At 30.6% G+C, this 15,031-nt stretch overlaps 1 protein-coding gene across 1 annotated transcript in view; it reads left to right on the top strand.

Moving 5' to 3' along the window:
- Window positions 1-15,031, top strand: part of MS3_00002015 (uncharacterized protein) — a 38,406-nt gene that overhangs the window by 17,216 nt on the left and 6,159 nt on the right. The window contains exon 2 of the mRNA XM_012939393.2: window positions 13,639-14,462. Coding sequence (XP_012794847.2) covers window positions 13,647-14,462 — 816 coding nt within the window. The 5' untranslated portion in view covers window positions 13,639-13,646. The remainder of the gene's footprint in view (window positions 1-13,638; window positions 14,463-15,031) is intronic.

Here is a 15,031-nt window from a genome sequence, read left to right on the forward strand (position 1 = left end):
AAGTTTTCTATTTTCTTTGAAACCATGAAGGAGTCGGATTTAATTCTATTTTGTATAACGTGAATCCATACTATTGATTAATCACAAATGATAACAAACTAGTTACACATTTTTTTTACATAAACTCAGAAATACCTTTGACAATAAATAACGTGTCTACATTTTTTTAACCATCTCAATAGTATACTAATAAACATATTTGTAAAGAGAAATAGAAAACTGTGATAAAATGATCACTTAAGACATCTTATTAAAATAACAATTATGAAAAGTTGAAGATTATTCATTTAATCAAATAGGTACCAACAAACATTATGAAACAAAACGATTACAGTCAATTGTTTCTTTTTTCTCTTTATTTCTTCATTTTTCCTTCTATTTTTTAGTCCATACTGAAAAGATATATATATATATAAAGGGTTTGAATGATTTTTTTCTGGTTAGCGTTCTTTTAGCGAGTTAGTTTTCTACGGGATGGGGTCGCCAACCCTATGCCCAACCCTCCTCCTTTACCCGGGCTTGGACCGAAAGTAGCCCCCGAAGGGACTCCGGGAGGAGTTGTATATATATACATATATATATATATATATATATATCTTTAAATGAATCAATATTCTCAAAATATTTAGACAATATAAAATGTATACTTTGAATAAAGCATCGACTATTATCGGTATAAAAAATAAAACTTAACATATGAAATTTTAATTTATTTGATAATTTTTCTCATAGAAAGAAAAACTAACATTATTGATTATTCTTTTTTTTACTGTAGATTAAATAAATGAAACTTTTTTTGTAGTTGTCGAAAAATTTTCAAGACGCCAAAATGTTGGTTCATTATTATCTTTCTTCAAATACACATACACATGTACACGCACACAGACACACACACATATAAAAATACTAAGAAAGGTGTTGTTTACACTTTTATCAAATATGTTTATCAGTAAAATGAAACATTAAAAAAAACACATTAGGAATAATAAGAAATGAATAATATACAATTATTTATTTGTTTCTGTGGAGCAGTTCAGTTACTTTCTTTTCATTGTCCTCATTTTATCATATATATATTTGCCCGTTGGTCTGATTATTTATTTCAATGATTTTACTTCAGATATTTCTTTTATTCAATAGCATGATGTTTTGCTTGCATGTCTGATTTACTGTTACAGATAATAGACAGAGTTAATAAACTGTAAGATTAGTTGTTTATTTACAGGGAATTAAGTTTAGATAAGACTTATGATGAACAATAATATAAGCTAATATATGTATATATATATATTCAAATCTATTTGTGACAGATACATAATAAACAAACTTGAACTGTATATTATTAAAATTGTATAAATTTTTATCTTAAGTAGATGAATAATACTTTCAATATTTTTATGCTAGAAGGTGTAGACTATTCAAATCATCAACGAACAGTAGTATTATTATGATTATTGACTTTGAACCAGTTATTATTTTGTTTTAACGGTTATTTTATGACTGATCATTAGATAACCAATGAATAATTACTATAACAACAACAAATTTCATATAGAGAAATCACTTTTTTTCAATAATGCCATTCAAATTAATCATCAAAAAATATAATAGGTTTATATTTCATTAGAACATTGGTATTTTCAAATGTGAACTACAATTGATGTTACTTTTAAAAGCCAAAAATAAAATGAGCCAGTTTGTTTACTTTTACTTATGGAATGTGACTAATCCTTATTCTTTTTTTATCTCCTTAGTTAATCTTCTAGATTGATTTCTTGTTAGTTTACACTTTTGATCATTATAGAACATAGTGAAGATTCCCATTTTGACATTCGGTAAATAAATGTATAGCGCTAATATATCACATAGTTCTGATAATCTTCGTCTTCTTACTGCATAAACAAAAGTAATTTTCAGATCAATATTTTAATCCAACTGTATTTAGTACAGAAATGAAACTGAGCAATTTTTCAGTTTGATTATAAAGTAGACAGTAACAAATGATGATACCTTTACATTGATATACAATAAAGTTTGATTTTAAAACATCATAGATTGTAAGTAGATAATAAATTATTAATCAAACAAAATGAATTCATATTACTCTACTTACACATTTGATATTGCTCCCTTTTAAGAGTAAAGGCGCTTTGATTTAACAGTTGAATTCATGAGTCAATTGAAGCTGAACCACCATGGAAAACCTGGAATCACTGGACGGCCGTTTCGTTATACTGTGGGACCCCTCAGCAGTGCGCATCCATGATTCCACTTCGCGAGACTCGAATCCAGGACCTATCAGTCTCGCGCACGAGTGCTTAACCAACGGTGTTAATGTACAACATCAACCAATCGATATATAAATCATAGTTCTCGATCAATCTATTGTTGACAGTACAAATACTTATTTTGACCTATAATGCACTTTAAACAATTGTACAACAAGTCAATTTATCTAGTAGATAAACTTTCCATAAATTTACTTAAAATTAGTTTGATTCATAAGCTGAACGTTTGTTTAAATATGTAAGTGCTTTATAGATGCCTGTTATTGGATAATGTCAAAACAAGATTAAATAGTAGTTCAATTTTGTCTAATTTCTAACAAATATTCATGTTAGATTTATTTGTGTTAAGGACTAATAGAAAACATCAAATATTTATAATTTAATAACAGTTTATAAATAAAGTAATACATTTGTAATATCCCAATGAGTAGAAAAATGAGATTTCGTGACATTTCGTGACTCGGTGTAAGCCACTTCTTCAGAAAATAAATAACCAAATCAAAATTAATCCAAGTTTAAATAGTATTATGTGCGATCAATAAAAACAGGTTATTTATTCTCTGACGAAGTGGCTTACAGTGAGTCACGAAACGTAAAAATATCTAGTTTTTCTTCCTATCGGGATATTACAAATATATTATTTTCATTTATAAAAATCTACCCAATGGTCAATTTATTTGAAATTATCAAATCAAACCTTAATAATGATACCTCCAAACTTCAGTTTAGTTTTCACCACAGTAATTAGTTTTTGTCCCATGAATGTCTGTAATATAATAGGGAGTAATGAGTAATCAGAACCTTCTCATATGTCTTTAAATAACAATCTAAAATTAATCCATGAAATAAGAGTCGACAAAAATGTTTAAATCATATGAAATGATAATTATTTTAAAAATTATTTACATAATAATTAATCATACTACTTGATACAAAGGTATCATGCTATCATACTATAACGAACCATTAAAATGGTTATCACTTAATATCAACGTTTACAATTGAATGACCACGGGTTGGTGGTCAATGTCATGTGTGTCAGGTCCTTCTTAGTGCAGATCGAATGCTATCGACCAAGTTGCAATGTGGAAACTAGTCTAGGTAGGTCAACATTGCGTGCACTATGTTGAGATAAGATGGTGGTTGGAGGTAGTCAACAGGAAATTCTTGACCCGGGTTTCGTGCTATTTTGCACTCATTAGCAAGGTGTACCTGTAATCTTGAGGAGACTGGTGCTCCCTGACGGATTTGATCCCGTGTCACTCAGCTTCACATTCAGAGATGTTATCACTGGGCTATGAAGAGAATTATGATAAATTTAATCACTGAAATGAAGTTCAATCCATGTTGATTTACTTTGAGAAAACCTGATACACTAATCATATAATTCTTGGTAAACCTTTTTACGAAAAATCATTAAATTGTTCAACACTTAAAGAATATTTTTTTTTGTGTTACTATGGAATTCATAACTATTTGTACCACATTTCAAATTCTTTAAATAGATATCGATCAGTTTTCATGTTAGTATTAACAATATCATAGTTAAATGGCACACAATATAGAAAAGTTTAGATTGACAAACCTAAAATATATGTTATGAAGATATTAGCGAAGTCATAATATTACTATATACTACCTATTATTTTGTACTTTCCAGTATCTAAATAATGTTACTCAATGAAATAAATGAGTTTGAATACAATTATTAATTCAGTATACAATACAGTTCATTTTTATAAGCTTTGGCATGCAAAGAAATTATATGTTAATTCATATTCTCTTTTTCATTTAAACGCATAAACATTGGTACAAGGAGGTACCAAATACATATGAGCCACACAAATCATTCGGTTTGAGTGAGGGCTGGAATACCGCCCGGGAGCTTAAATCTAAGCAGGTGGTTTTCTTAGAGGGATGCACCTCGAGCTATTGACCCAGAGGTCTAATCCAAAAAGCAGTAGAGTAACGTAAGGAGATGCGATCCTATGGTAGACAGTGACTAATAACGTGTTCATATGCCATTCGCCTCTTCAGGATCCTGGAGCCCATTTGATCATTGGTTTGGAATTAGGGTTTTCCAACTCCCCTAAATGGATCCTTCAAAATCGTCCAACTTAGTTAAAGTGCCAGACATTCACCTTTCGTCCTCTCAATTTCGTAAACAACACTCCCGTTGCGAGAAGAAAGTGAGTAAAACTTCCCTCTTAGTGGTTGTCTACGTGTGGTTGTGTGAGAGCTTTTCGAGAGGGATAGATGACTCTCCCCACTCTCAGCCATAACATGGCATTTGGGGGACTATTCATATTCTACCATTAGATTATAATTATTTACCAGAAATAAAAAGTAAATGCAATCAAATGAATCATGTTCTAACCATACATCATTGGTTATAATTTAAGATAATATTATCTATTTATTTGTTATTCAAATATTTAACAATGGCATCTTTTTTTATCTCGCACCCAAAATATTCATTTTAATTATGCCACATTCCAATTCAGAACCATTTCTTTGAAATTGTATTCGTTCATTTTTTTCTCGTTTCAAATATGCAAAAACAAAAATGGGCAAAATCAATTCCTCTACTCCTAAAGAAAAGAATAGAAAATCATTTGAACAGTTTCGTTTCCATGCCATTGATTACATGCCTTTTATGTGTCATTTTTCTTACATTATATTTTGTTAACACACTATCAACATGGCAACAACGAAATCATAATGATACAACCAATTTACGTTACTCTCGTTCTGTAGCTAAGTTTAGGGATTCTTTCCTTCCAAACACTTAGTTGTTTATTAGTTTTTTTCGATGCATAATTCGGTTGTAACCAACACATACCTTAATGGCGTGTTCTATTTATTCTAAAATTGTCTTTTATTTATTAAAAGTAGAACAATTAATTTGCTAAGGGAATTTCACAAATAATTTAACTTTTAATTGTTACTATTAGATTAATTTAACAAAATTAATCACATTGAATTTAATCTCATAATGAATAATGAAATTCACTTTAGTTTTCGTTGCCAGTTTTGTCTGATTTTAAACTGGTTAAACTTTTTTGTTTGGTTTTATTTGATCGTTATACTTTTGCGTTTTCTTTTGTCCTTGGAGTATTTCAAGCTCAATAGAGAAGAAAATCATTTCCTACAGATAAACCAAATTAATTAAACATTTCAGTATAAGCTTAAGTAGTATAGTTCAGGTCACTGTGTATTTCGTTTTAATAATTGCATAGTTATAGTGGCCAAGGATTAACCGGAATAGAATTCGATAGAGAATGCTGGTGGGTGGCCAATGCTCCTCCATGAGGGGTTACAAGTGTACGTTAGTATAATGGCCAAACTGACAAATTCAAAACAATGAAAAATGATTAAATAGAATCGAATTATTTTGAAGGTTAGGAACAGCAGAGTGATATTTTTATTTGAGACTGAAATGCAATATCAAATAATAAACAAGGCATAGAAAGAAATCATCTAAATGAAAAAAATTTATTGCTAACTTCATGATGAATACTCCAACATTCTAATAAAAATTATTAACAGACAGAATTACCAAGGTCAATGATATAGATAGTCGTCAACAACGAAAAAATTAAATATGAGCAGTCCAGAATAATACATCGACAGAAGTTCGAGAATGTCAGCAATTTGGTTAGGGTATTAAATTTGAATTGAAAATACACACCAGTGTATAGTTTTAAAATAATATGAAAATACTATCCAGTACTCTTTGGTTTGCTCTAGTCCACCAATTAATGTCAGTTTCTAGTAAATTAGTCTGAATAATAAATACAATACCTTTTATAAACTTTATCTCTAACAAACAGTTTATTTTCTGTGTGTTTGATAGTTAATTGTAATAAGCGCACTTTTTTAGCATTTAGCACTCGTCGGAGAGAACTGTCAATTATTTTGAGGGAAATGATATTCCTTGTAGGATTTAAACTTATCTCACAAAGTATCAAGTTTAAAAACGTTCAGTGACTTAAGTCTAAGAAGGCAGTTTTATTCTGAACTTGGTAATTTCATATAACATGACTCACAACTAGTAGCAGTTTGTCAAAATCAACAATTATCAGATGGGGTTTGTGGAGATTTTAGAAATTTTTACAGATTGAAATCATGAGTCAGTTGAAGCTGTCCAGTGCTTCCAGGTTTTCCATAGTGGTCTAGCTTCAACTGACTCATGATTTCAATCTGTGAAAAAATCAACAATTGTCAATTTTTCTCAGTTAATGACTTTATCTTTCATTCTACAAATACATATAGTTATTCAGAATTTCTTGTCTCTATTTTTAACAGATGTCGGCTTCATTAGTTTCACTATGTTTAACTATAATGTGAAGTTCGGTGACTTGGACAAATGAACATTTGTATGGGCTATTGTCCTGTTAAAGGTTGCGCAGTACTTTTGTTAAGGTGATCTATATCCCTAATGTCTACAAGGCGACATTCTTAAGTTTACCAGCTTTTCATCCAGTCAAACAAACATTAGTTTTTATTTTCAAAGTTCACTCTCAATTGAAAACTGTAAAGCGTAAGATTCATATTTTATAATAAAACGACAATAATGGAAAATAGTAAACACTGTTATTCTAGTGAAATCCTTAGTGCTGATCGAATTACTTTAGATTAAGTCGTAATCCGACCAACAGTTTCAAAAATGCAACATCAAGTACATAGTATATATTGCTCGCATCTGATGGGATCACCGGGTAAGTAATAGCGAAGTTAGACGCAGGGTATTAAGGAATGATGGTAAATCATTGAAGTCACTAACTTCTGGTTTGAACCATTTTGGTAGATGTAAATCACTTGGTTGAGGCTCGCGTGACTATCCTAACCAATGGTTGGAGACTCTGGTTGACATGGCTCAGAATCGATCACAATAGCGTGGGTGTATAAACTCTTTATCTTCCCTTAAACTATGAGATTTTAATCGATTTACATCTTTCTTTCTGTACTATATCCTTCTATGCAATCTTTCTTTTATATATTACCACCACTGAATCAACTACTTCTATGAATCTGGTGTTCATCTACCTGTGCTAATGAGGTATGGTAACTTGGACCGATGCATAAATGTTCCTGGACCTACGTTGTAGCTGGATGACTGAATTACTGAAATAGTTTTCATGTTTGTTATAGCGTTTCTGGTTGTTGCACGAAGTAAAACAAGTTAAACATTAACGATAAAACTTTATTAATCCCTATCTTTTCTATGAAATGACAAAAACATATAGCAAGTACAACGAAAGATCAAAAGTCACCAAACTATTTTTTTAAATTAGGCAAGTATGAATAGTGGCTCGCATTGCAATTCAGGATCTATTTGCGACTCGTCAGCTGGATTTACCTGCATCCCAGAGTTCATGTTCACTGTAAGACTCAAACCCAGTACCGTTCGCTTCAAATACCATTACGTTATCCACTTAGCTACTGACTCTTGATAGCCACCTGGTTGTGCAATAGGGTGAAGTTTAAATTCACTTGATGTTATTTTACTTGTTATTTAGGACTGCAATTGATCAGTCTTCTGTTGACATATGTGCATCCTGTGCGGATCGCCTCGATATAGATGTTGTACAAAAAAAAATATGCAATTTATGAATCCTCTATTACTATAAATAGTATCTAAGTCTTATTACAACACTTTCTAAATAGTTTGTTTTGAAATTAGTACTCTATAATTCTAGTGATTTTTCGATGTTCTTTTTTTAAAATAAGGATAAGTCAGTGAAGAAAATTTTTTTTTCCATGAAATTATTTACTTAAGATGTACATTCTAATTTATAGTCGTATGGTAAATATATGCCTATAGAAGGATAGAAAAGATTGCATCATAAGTTGATTCGAGACTCCAGTTATCAAATGATGTTGCGTAATAATCAGTGTCAGAGAAGAATTGAAGGATGAAAGTCATTTACGGATCAGAATTATGAAAGATGATTGTCCGCTTGACAGATATGAAAAAAGGCGAAAAACACAAAGGTCATAACAATAGCTGACTAATCATAATACAAAATCGTTGAAGGGTGATAATAACTGACTACGGTCTAAAACTACAAATCAATAAAAAAACAGGGTCAAAATATACTACATAGGGCAAGTGAAGCCAAAAAAGGATGAGGGGTTGGATGTATCGCGCCTGAATTAGTGGATTACCAACGCTTCAGCAGTGCATACGTTCTTGATTCGGCCCCCTTTTGATTATTTTGAAGGAAGACTCCTTCAGAGAGACGTATCTAGAGTTGATTAAATGCTCCTGTATTGAACTGGTACCTGTTTCACATTGTCCTTTTAAATGCCACGCCAGGTAATGTTCTGTGATACGTTTAGAAAGTAATCGCTCTGTGCAGCCCATGTGACCTGCCCCACAGGAGCAAATTATTTTATTACTACTATGATCCTTATGTTTTTCATTTTTCTCCACACCTGTCAAGTGAACAATTATCTTTCATAATTCTGGTCCGTAAATGACTTTCATCCTTCAATTCTTCTCTGACACTGATTATTACGCAACGTCGCTTGATAACTGGAGACTCGAATCAACTTACGATACAATCTTTTCTATCCTTCTATAGATATATATTTACCATACGACTATAAATTAGAATGTACATCTTAAGTAAATAATTTCATGGAAAAGAAAATTTTCTTCACTGAATCCTGTTTATTTATGGAAAAATGACAAAATAGGCTCATTTTTTAGATTGAATCTTTTAGCTACATTCAAATAAATATTCCTTTCAGAAGGGGTTTTGTGGAGATTTTAGAAAACTCACTGATTGAAATCCAGAGATACTCCTGGAGTTCTAGTGAGAAGCCGTCACCAGTGGAGTTCAACCTCGTCTGTTGTGAGATATCAACTCTCTGAAGACAATGGTGTACGGTGGCGCAACTTCGTGGATTAGTTGAAGCCAGAAATTAATACCGTTGGATACCAACTGGCTCAGTGGTCTAGTTGGTTAAGCGCTTGGCGCGAGACTGGCAAATCCTGGGTTCGAGTCTCGCGGGGGTGGGATCGTGGATGAGCACTGCTGAAGAGTCCCATACTAGGACGAAACGGCCGTCCAGTGCTTCCAGGTTTTCCATGATGGTCTAGCTTCAATTGACTGATTATTTCAATCAGTGAAATATTCCTGTTTTTCATTTGATTATACGAGATTCTTGTTTATGTAAGAAAAGTTTATTGAAAGATAAAAAAAGTACCACACTAAATAGCCCACCTGGGTGTAAATCCTTCCATATTTATCCACTACGAATCTATGTAAATTTCATTTATCTTGATCTTAAATGGTGATAATCTATTAAATCATGTCAACCAAATATTAACTAGTAAATATCTTTTTTTATCACATATAGTACACACTGAATTACCTATTCATTTCGTATACATATATGTGAATCGATATATAATATTACTGATCCAAGACGTTGGTAAATGGTAGTCAGCTTTCTTATCACTTTAAACCATTTTTATGTAAAACTTCCTTTATCAATACATTAAAAACGATACCGTTTATTCTATAGAAGAAAAAAAGAAAAAAGAAACCCACATTTCTTCCACACAACCACCTCAAAACAGAAACATGAATACATGTTGACTAGTGATTTACTATATTGATTTTTCAATAGTTTATCTTATCTATTTTACATATATGTCATTCATATAATCAAAGATATATAAAAATATTATCAAGTTGAATGATCGCTTTATTAACTATATGATTGACCTGAAAATATCAATTTACTGGTAGATGAGTATCCTTGTGAACTCATTCGTTTATTTATAATGATTACATAGATATGTCTATTTATATTTATCGGTCTTTAATACTTGAATAATCAATTTTAACTATAATTGACAGTATTTATTTATTTTCATTTATCATATGAACTATGAGTAACACAATTATTAATCAACTTAACAATAATTAAATAATGGCAATGATTTAATTAGTACATAAATAAACTATATATGCTCCATGAAGGTAAAATACTATAGAATGAATCAAAACAAATAAGTGAATGGATACATAATGAATAAAAGTTCCTTAAGTAAAAAAAAGTATCACAAATTCTGTAACCATTTTTTTTTAAATTTTCTTAAATTTCATTTCCATTTTCCAATTTAATCGATAATTGTCCGTTGTTCTCATTAAGTAACAAAACCAAAAAAAAATTATTCAAATACACAAACATACATTTGTATATATGTATAGAGATAGATAGATAGATAGATAGATACATATTTTGAAAATGATGTTTCTATATCTTAGGGTAAAAGGAAAGAGATGGGTTTAAATTTCATTTATAATCAATTGTTATTCATAGTATAAAAGTAATATCTACTTATAATACACAGAATTATATACAATTTATGCATAGAGTAAAGTGTATTTCTCAGTATGTTTCCGTATCTATATATATGAGTATATTTCAACCAATTGCGTATCTAATACACATGGATAGAGGAAAAAGAAAATACCTAATTAGCATTTTTCTTCGTTTTTCTTTTCTATTTAATATGCTCTACTGATGTTATTATTGTTTTGTTTAGCTTTTTGTAACAATCAAAAAAAAAACTGACCTAATTTAAAATACGTGTAAAATTCAAAACAATTTACACAATAATGATAATCATAGTAACTTTGTTTTGTGTTACAATATTTCTGGAGATATTTCCACTTCATCAACGCAGAGTATGTTGTGTGTTTTGTTTTTCTGAAGAAAAAAATGTTTCTGTATATTCAAGGAAAAGATTGAAATTCCCCTTCAACCTCCTAAAAAAACAACAACATGATTTGTTATTTGGATTCCTGTTGTTTAATTTAATAATTTTTACTATCTACATTTGGTCAAATGATTGACTGACTGTAATCAATATGAAGTGAAATAGAATATTAAAAAAAGAAGTGAAAACAATCCACATTATGTATAAAGTTAAAATGAGAAAAAAATTTAAAAGTAATATTTTGATTATGTTCAATGAATTGAAATGATCAATTAATTTAGATTATAATAAATTTAGTTTAGGTCAAATAAGTTTCTAATTAAATTGATCAACCATTATAAACAATTATGGTTAAGACGTTAGTGAAAAAGTGTACTTCATTGTAGTAAGTAAATTTTATTGTAACCATAAATTTATCATAAAGATAATACTGTTATATTGATAAATTAACTATTCTCTTAGTTGAGATCATGAGTCAATTGAAGCTAGACCACTATGGAAAACCTGGAAGCACTGGATAGCCATTTCATCCTTCAAGTGGTATATCTTGGAGTTTTAGTGAGAACTAGTGACCAGTGGAGTTCAACCAGGTCTGTTGTCAAATAGTAACTCACTCATGACAATGGTGGATGTGTCGCTCAATTTCGTGGATTAGTTGAAGTTAAACATTAACACCGTTGGATACCGACTGACTCACTGGTCTAGTGGTTAAGTGATCGCGCACGAGACTGATAGGTCCTGGGTTCGAATCTCGCGGGGGTTGAATCGTAGATGCTCACTGCCGAGAAGTCCCATACTGGGACGAAACGGTCGTCCAGCATTTCCAAGTGTTGCATGGTGGTCTAGCTTCAAATGACTCATGATCTCAACCATTGAAATTACTATAGTGTACACAAAACCTTCTGATAATAAATCAACTATTGGTCAAGTTATTGTATACTCACTGATGATTTAAACTCAATTACAGAACAATTAACTATAACGTTTTAGACCATAAAATCTGCTAATGACCTGTAGATTATCAAGTCATTCCTGTTAATGAATCTTTTTTTTTCTTGTGAAAATTCATCTGTGCTATTATACGATTTTCATGTAGATAGAAGTAAATTACATAATTTTCACGTAAAAGTTCCTCTTTTTTAATAAATTTCACAATCCTATTTTGTTTTGACTAAATATTTGTAGAGAATATAAATGAAGTATCAAATAATAATTATCATAGTAATGTATATTCTCTGGTAGGAACTACGATGATGTTTTTGGTCATGATAGTTAATAAGTCTTGAATTATATGAATAGATTACACTCCATATATCATACGATGTAGGTTAACTAAATCTTTTATGAAATACATATGATTATATAAACTGAATGAGAATAGCTGTGTCTGACTACTGAACTGTAATAGATATTCTTTTCAGTATGATAAGTAAATTATATATCTTATAAAATCAATATGATATAACTGTGATTGGATAATGATTTCACTTTGTTACTGTGTTTATGACAACGAATTTGAAAAGAACAGCTTATACCATAGCATATATATATATATGAACACTTGGATGTCTTTGACAAAAACTTCAATAGCGTAAAGATAAATTCTATCGTAAACTAATGTTATCTAGAGTTTCACTGAAAAACATAACTTGTGGAGTCAAAAAAGCAGGCAGTGACATAGTACCTTATAAACCACATCAGATGAGGGTTTTGCTACATAACATTTTGTAATAATAGTCCAAATAAAAATCATACTCTGTGTAAAAGCTTAAGGTTCTTTTTCTGCCCTCATATATAGTTTCAAGTGTGTCTTACAGTAGAGATGTAGACTGTAAAATAACATCTGTCCAGCGTTTCTCGATTTCCAGTAATTTACCAAATGGAACTAACCTATAATGAATGTCATCATATCAATCAAATAAACCAAACTATCCTATTAAACCAGTCACCATACTCTATGCAATGTGAAAATTAAGTTTCATTTATCAGGTTATGTGGTCACTGCATTAAATATGAGAATAGTTAAGTTTATAACTTTCTGTGAATTATTCGTAGATTATTGATATCTTAGGTATTCCACTGAATTGTATTAACATTTCTTATTACATTTGTTGATTGAAAAGATCTAATTATTGACAAACTTTATCATAGTTGATTCTATAAATATTGATTTTAAGTAAAAAATTATAACTGAAGTATCATTCGTTTCATAAACCAGAAAACAATTCTTATAACACTCTTAAATGAAATGTAACTTTGATGAAGTACGATTTTATTTATTGACATTCATATATCCATTTACTTTTTTCCAAGTATGAAAAATTCATACTTTATGGATAGAAAAAAAGAAAAGAAATTGAAATTACTGACGTATTGGTGTAAAACATACCACTTTCCTTTGATTCCTTTCACGTGATGTTGACTGAATTTAAGTAGTATAAATAAATCATTTCGGAATGATAAAATCATAAATTTTGTTATTATTTAAAGCTTTAAACAGTTTGCCTTAAGGATAAATGACAAAGATATTTTTAATAATTCTAAACAGTATTCCATGAAAGTTATAGATACAATAGCTGTGAATTTTTTCTTTATCTTTACATTAAGGAAATTCAATGTTCTATAGTCCATCAACAGGTGTTATGGTTAATCCACATACTGGACTACTACCATCTACATTAGATCCAAATCAAATGAGAAATCAAGATTCTCAAACTATCAGTTATGATTTACTCAATTCATCATCGAATTTATTATCTCTGTTAACTCATTCATTACAACCTATTCAATCAACCACATTCGTAACTTCTAATCCGCGTATCCCAATCATTACGAATACAACTGATAATAATAACGATAAGAACAATCATTTAAATATGTACAATAATACTAACAGTAACTGCAGCAGTATTAACAATAGTTGTAATCAGTCAACAGCACAAAATAAAGAACAACAGGTAGCAGAATTTATTAATACTAATCGTGCCAATAAATTACAGTTTTTATTGAATTCTGTGACCATAAATTCAATATTACAAAACGGAGAAAATACTAATCATAGTCCTTTGATTAATTCTGCAACTCATTCCTTACAAACAGATATCATAGGAGCAGAAAATGATCAAGTTGAAATTAGTCAGCATTCACATTCTCTTACTAATAATCTTTCACATTCTTACTCAACTTATAGTCAACATAATCAACCACAATTACAAATATTCGGTCCATCAACAGTCCCATCGGTTCAACAATCATCAATTACTGGAATAAATTATCATCCACCAACCGTATCTGAGAATCTTGTTACAAATGGTCAAGCACATTATCTTATTACAGGTGCACCAAATGGAACAAATCCTAGTCATACAACAATATTTGCTAATCATATACAAACCTCACCAGTTACATTGATTCCAGAAATTGATTATAATGTAAGATTATAACTATTGTTGTTTTCATGTAAAATGAATAAATAACTTTTTAGCAATAGAACTAAAACCTAAATTTTTTATTAAACAAAACCGATTCTATTTAAAGCAAAGATGGATAGTGGATAGCAATAGAATCCAGGACGCGCGTTCCTCCCTATTTGCAACTCATCAACTGAATTTACCTGCATCCCAGAGTTCATGTTCACTGTAAGACTCTAACCCAGTGCCGTTCGCTTCAAATACCATCGCGTTATCCACTTAGCTACTGATTCCTGATAGCCACCTGTTTTTGCAATGGGGTGAATTTTTTTAATATCACTTGATGTTCTTTTACTTGTATCTGCCCATCGTTATTTAGGACAGCAATTGATCAGTTTCTTGTTGGGATGCAAGCACATCCAGCTGATGAGTCCCGAATAGGACGAAACGCACATCCTGGAATCCGCTACTAGCCACCATCTATCTTTGCTTAATAAGCTTGTGACTTAAGTTTATATCGAGGCAATCCACACAGAATGTAAATATACCAACCAGAGACTAATCAATTGAAGTCCTAAATAACACAATGA

The sequence above is a fragment of the Schistosoma haematobium genome, chromosome 1, assembly GCF_000699445.3.
Source record: "Schistosoma haematobium chromosome 1, whole genome shotgun sequence".
Classification (NCBI taxonomy): Eukaryota; Metazoa; Platyhelminthes; class Trematoda; order Strigeidida; family Schistosomatidae; genus Schistosoma; species Schistosoma haematobium.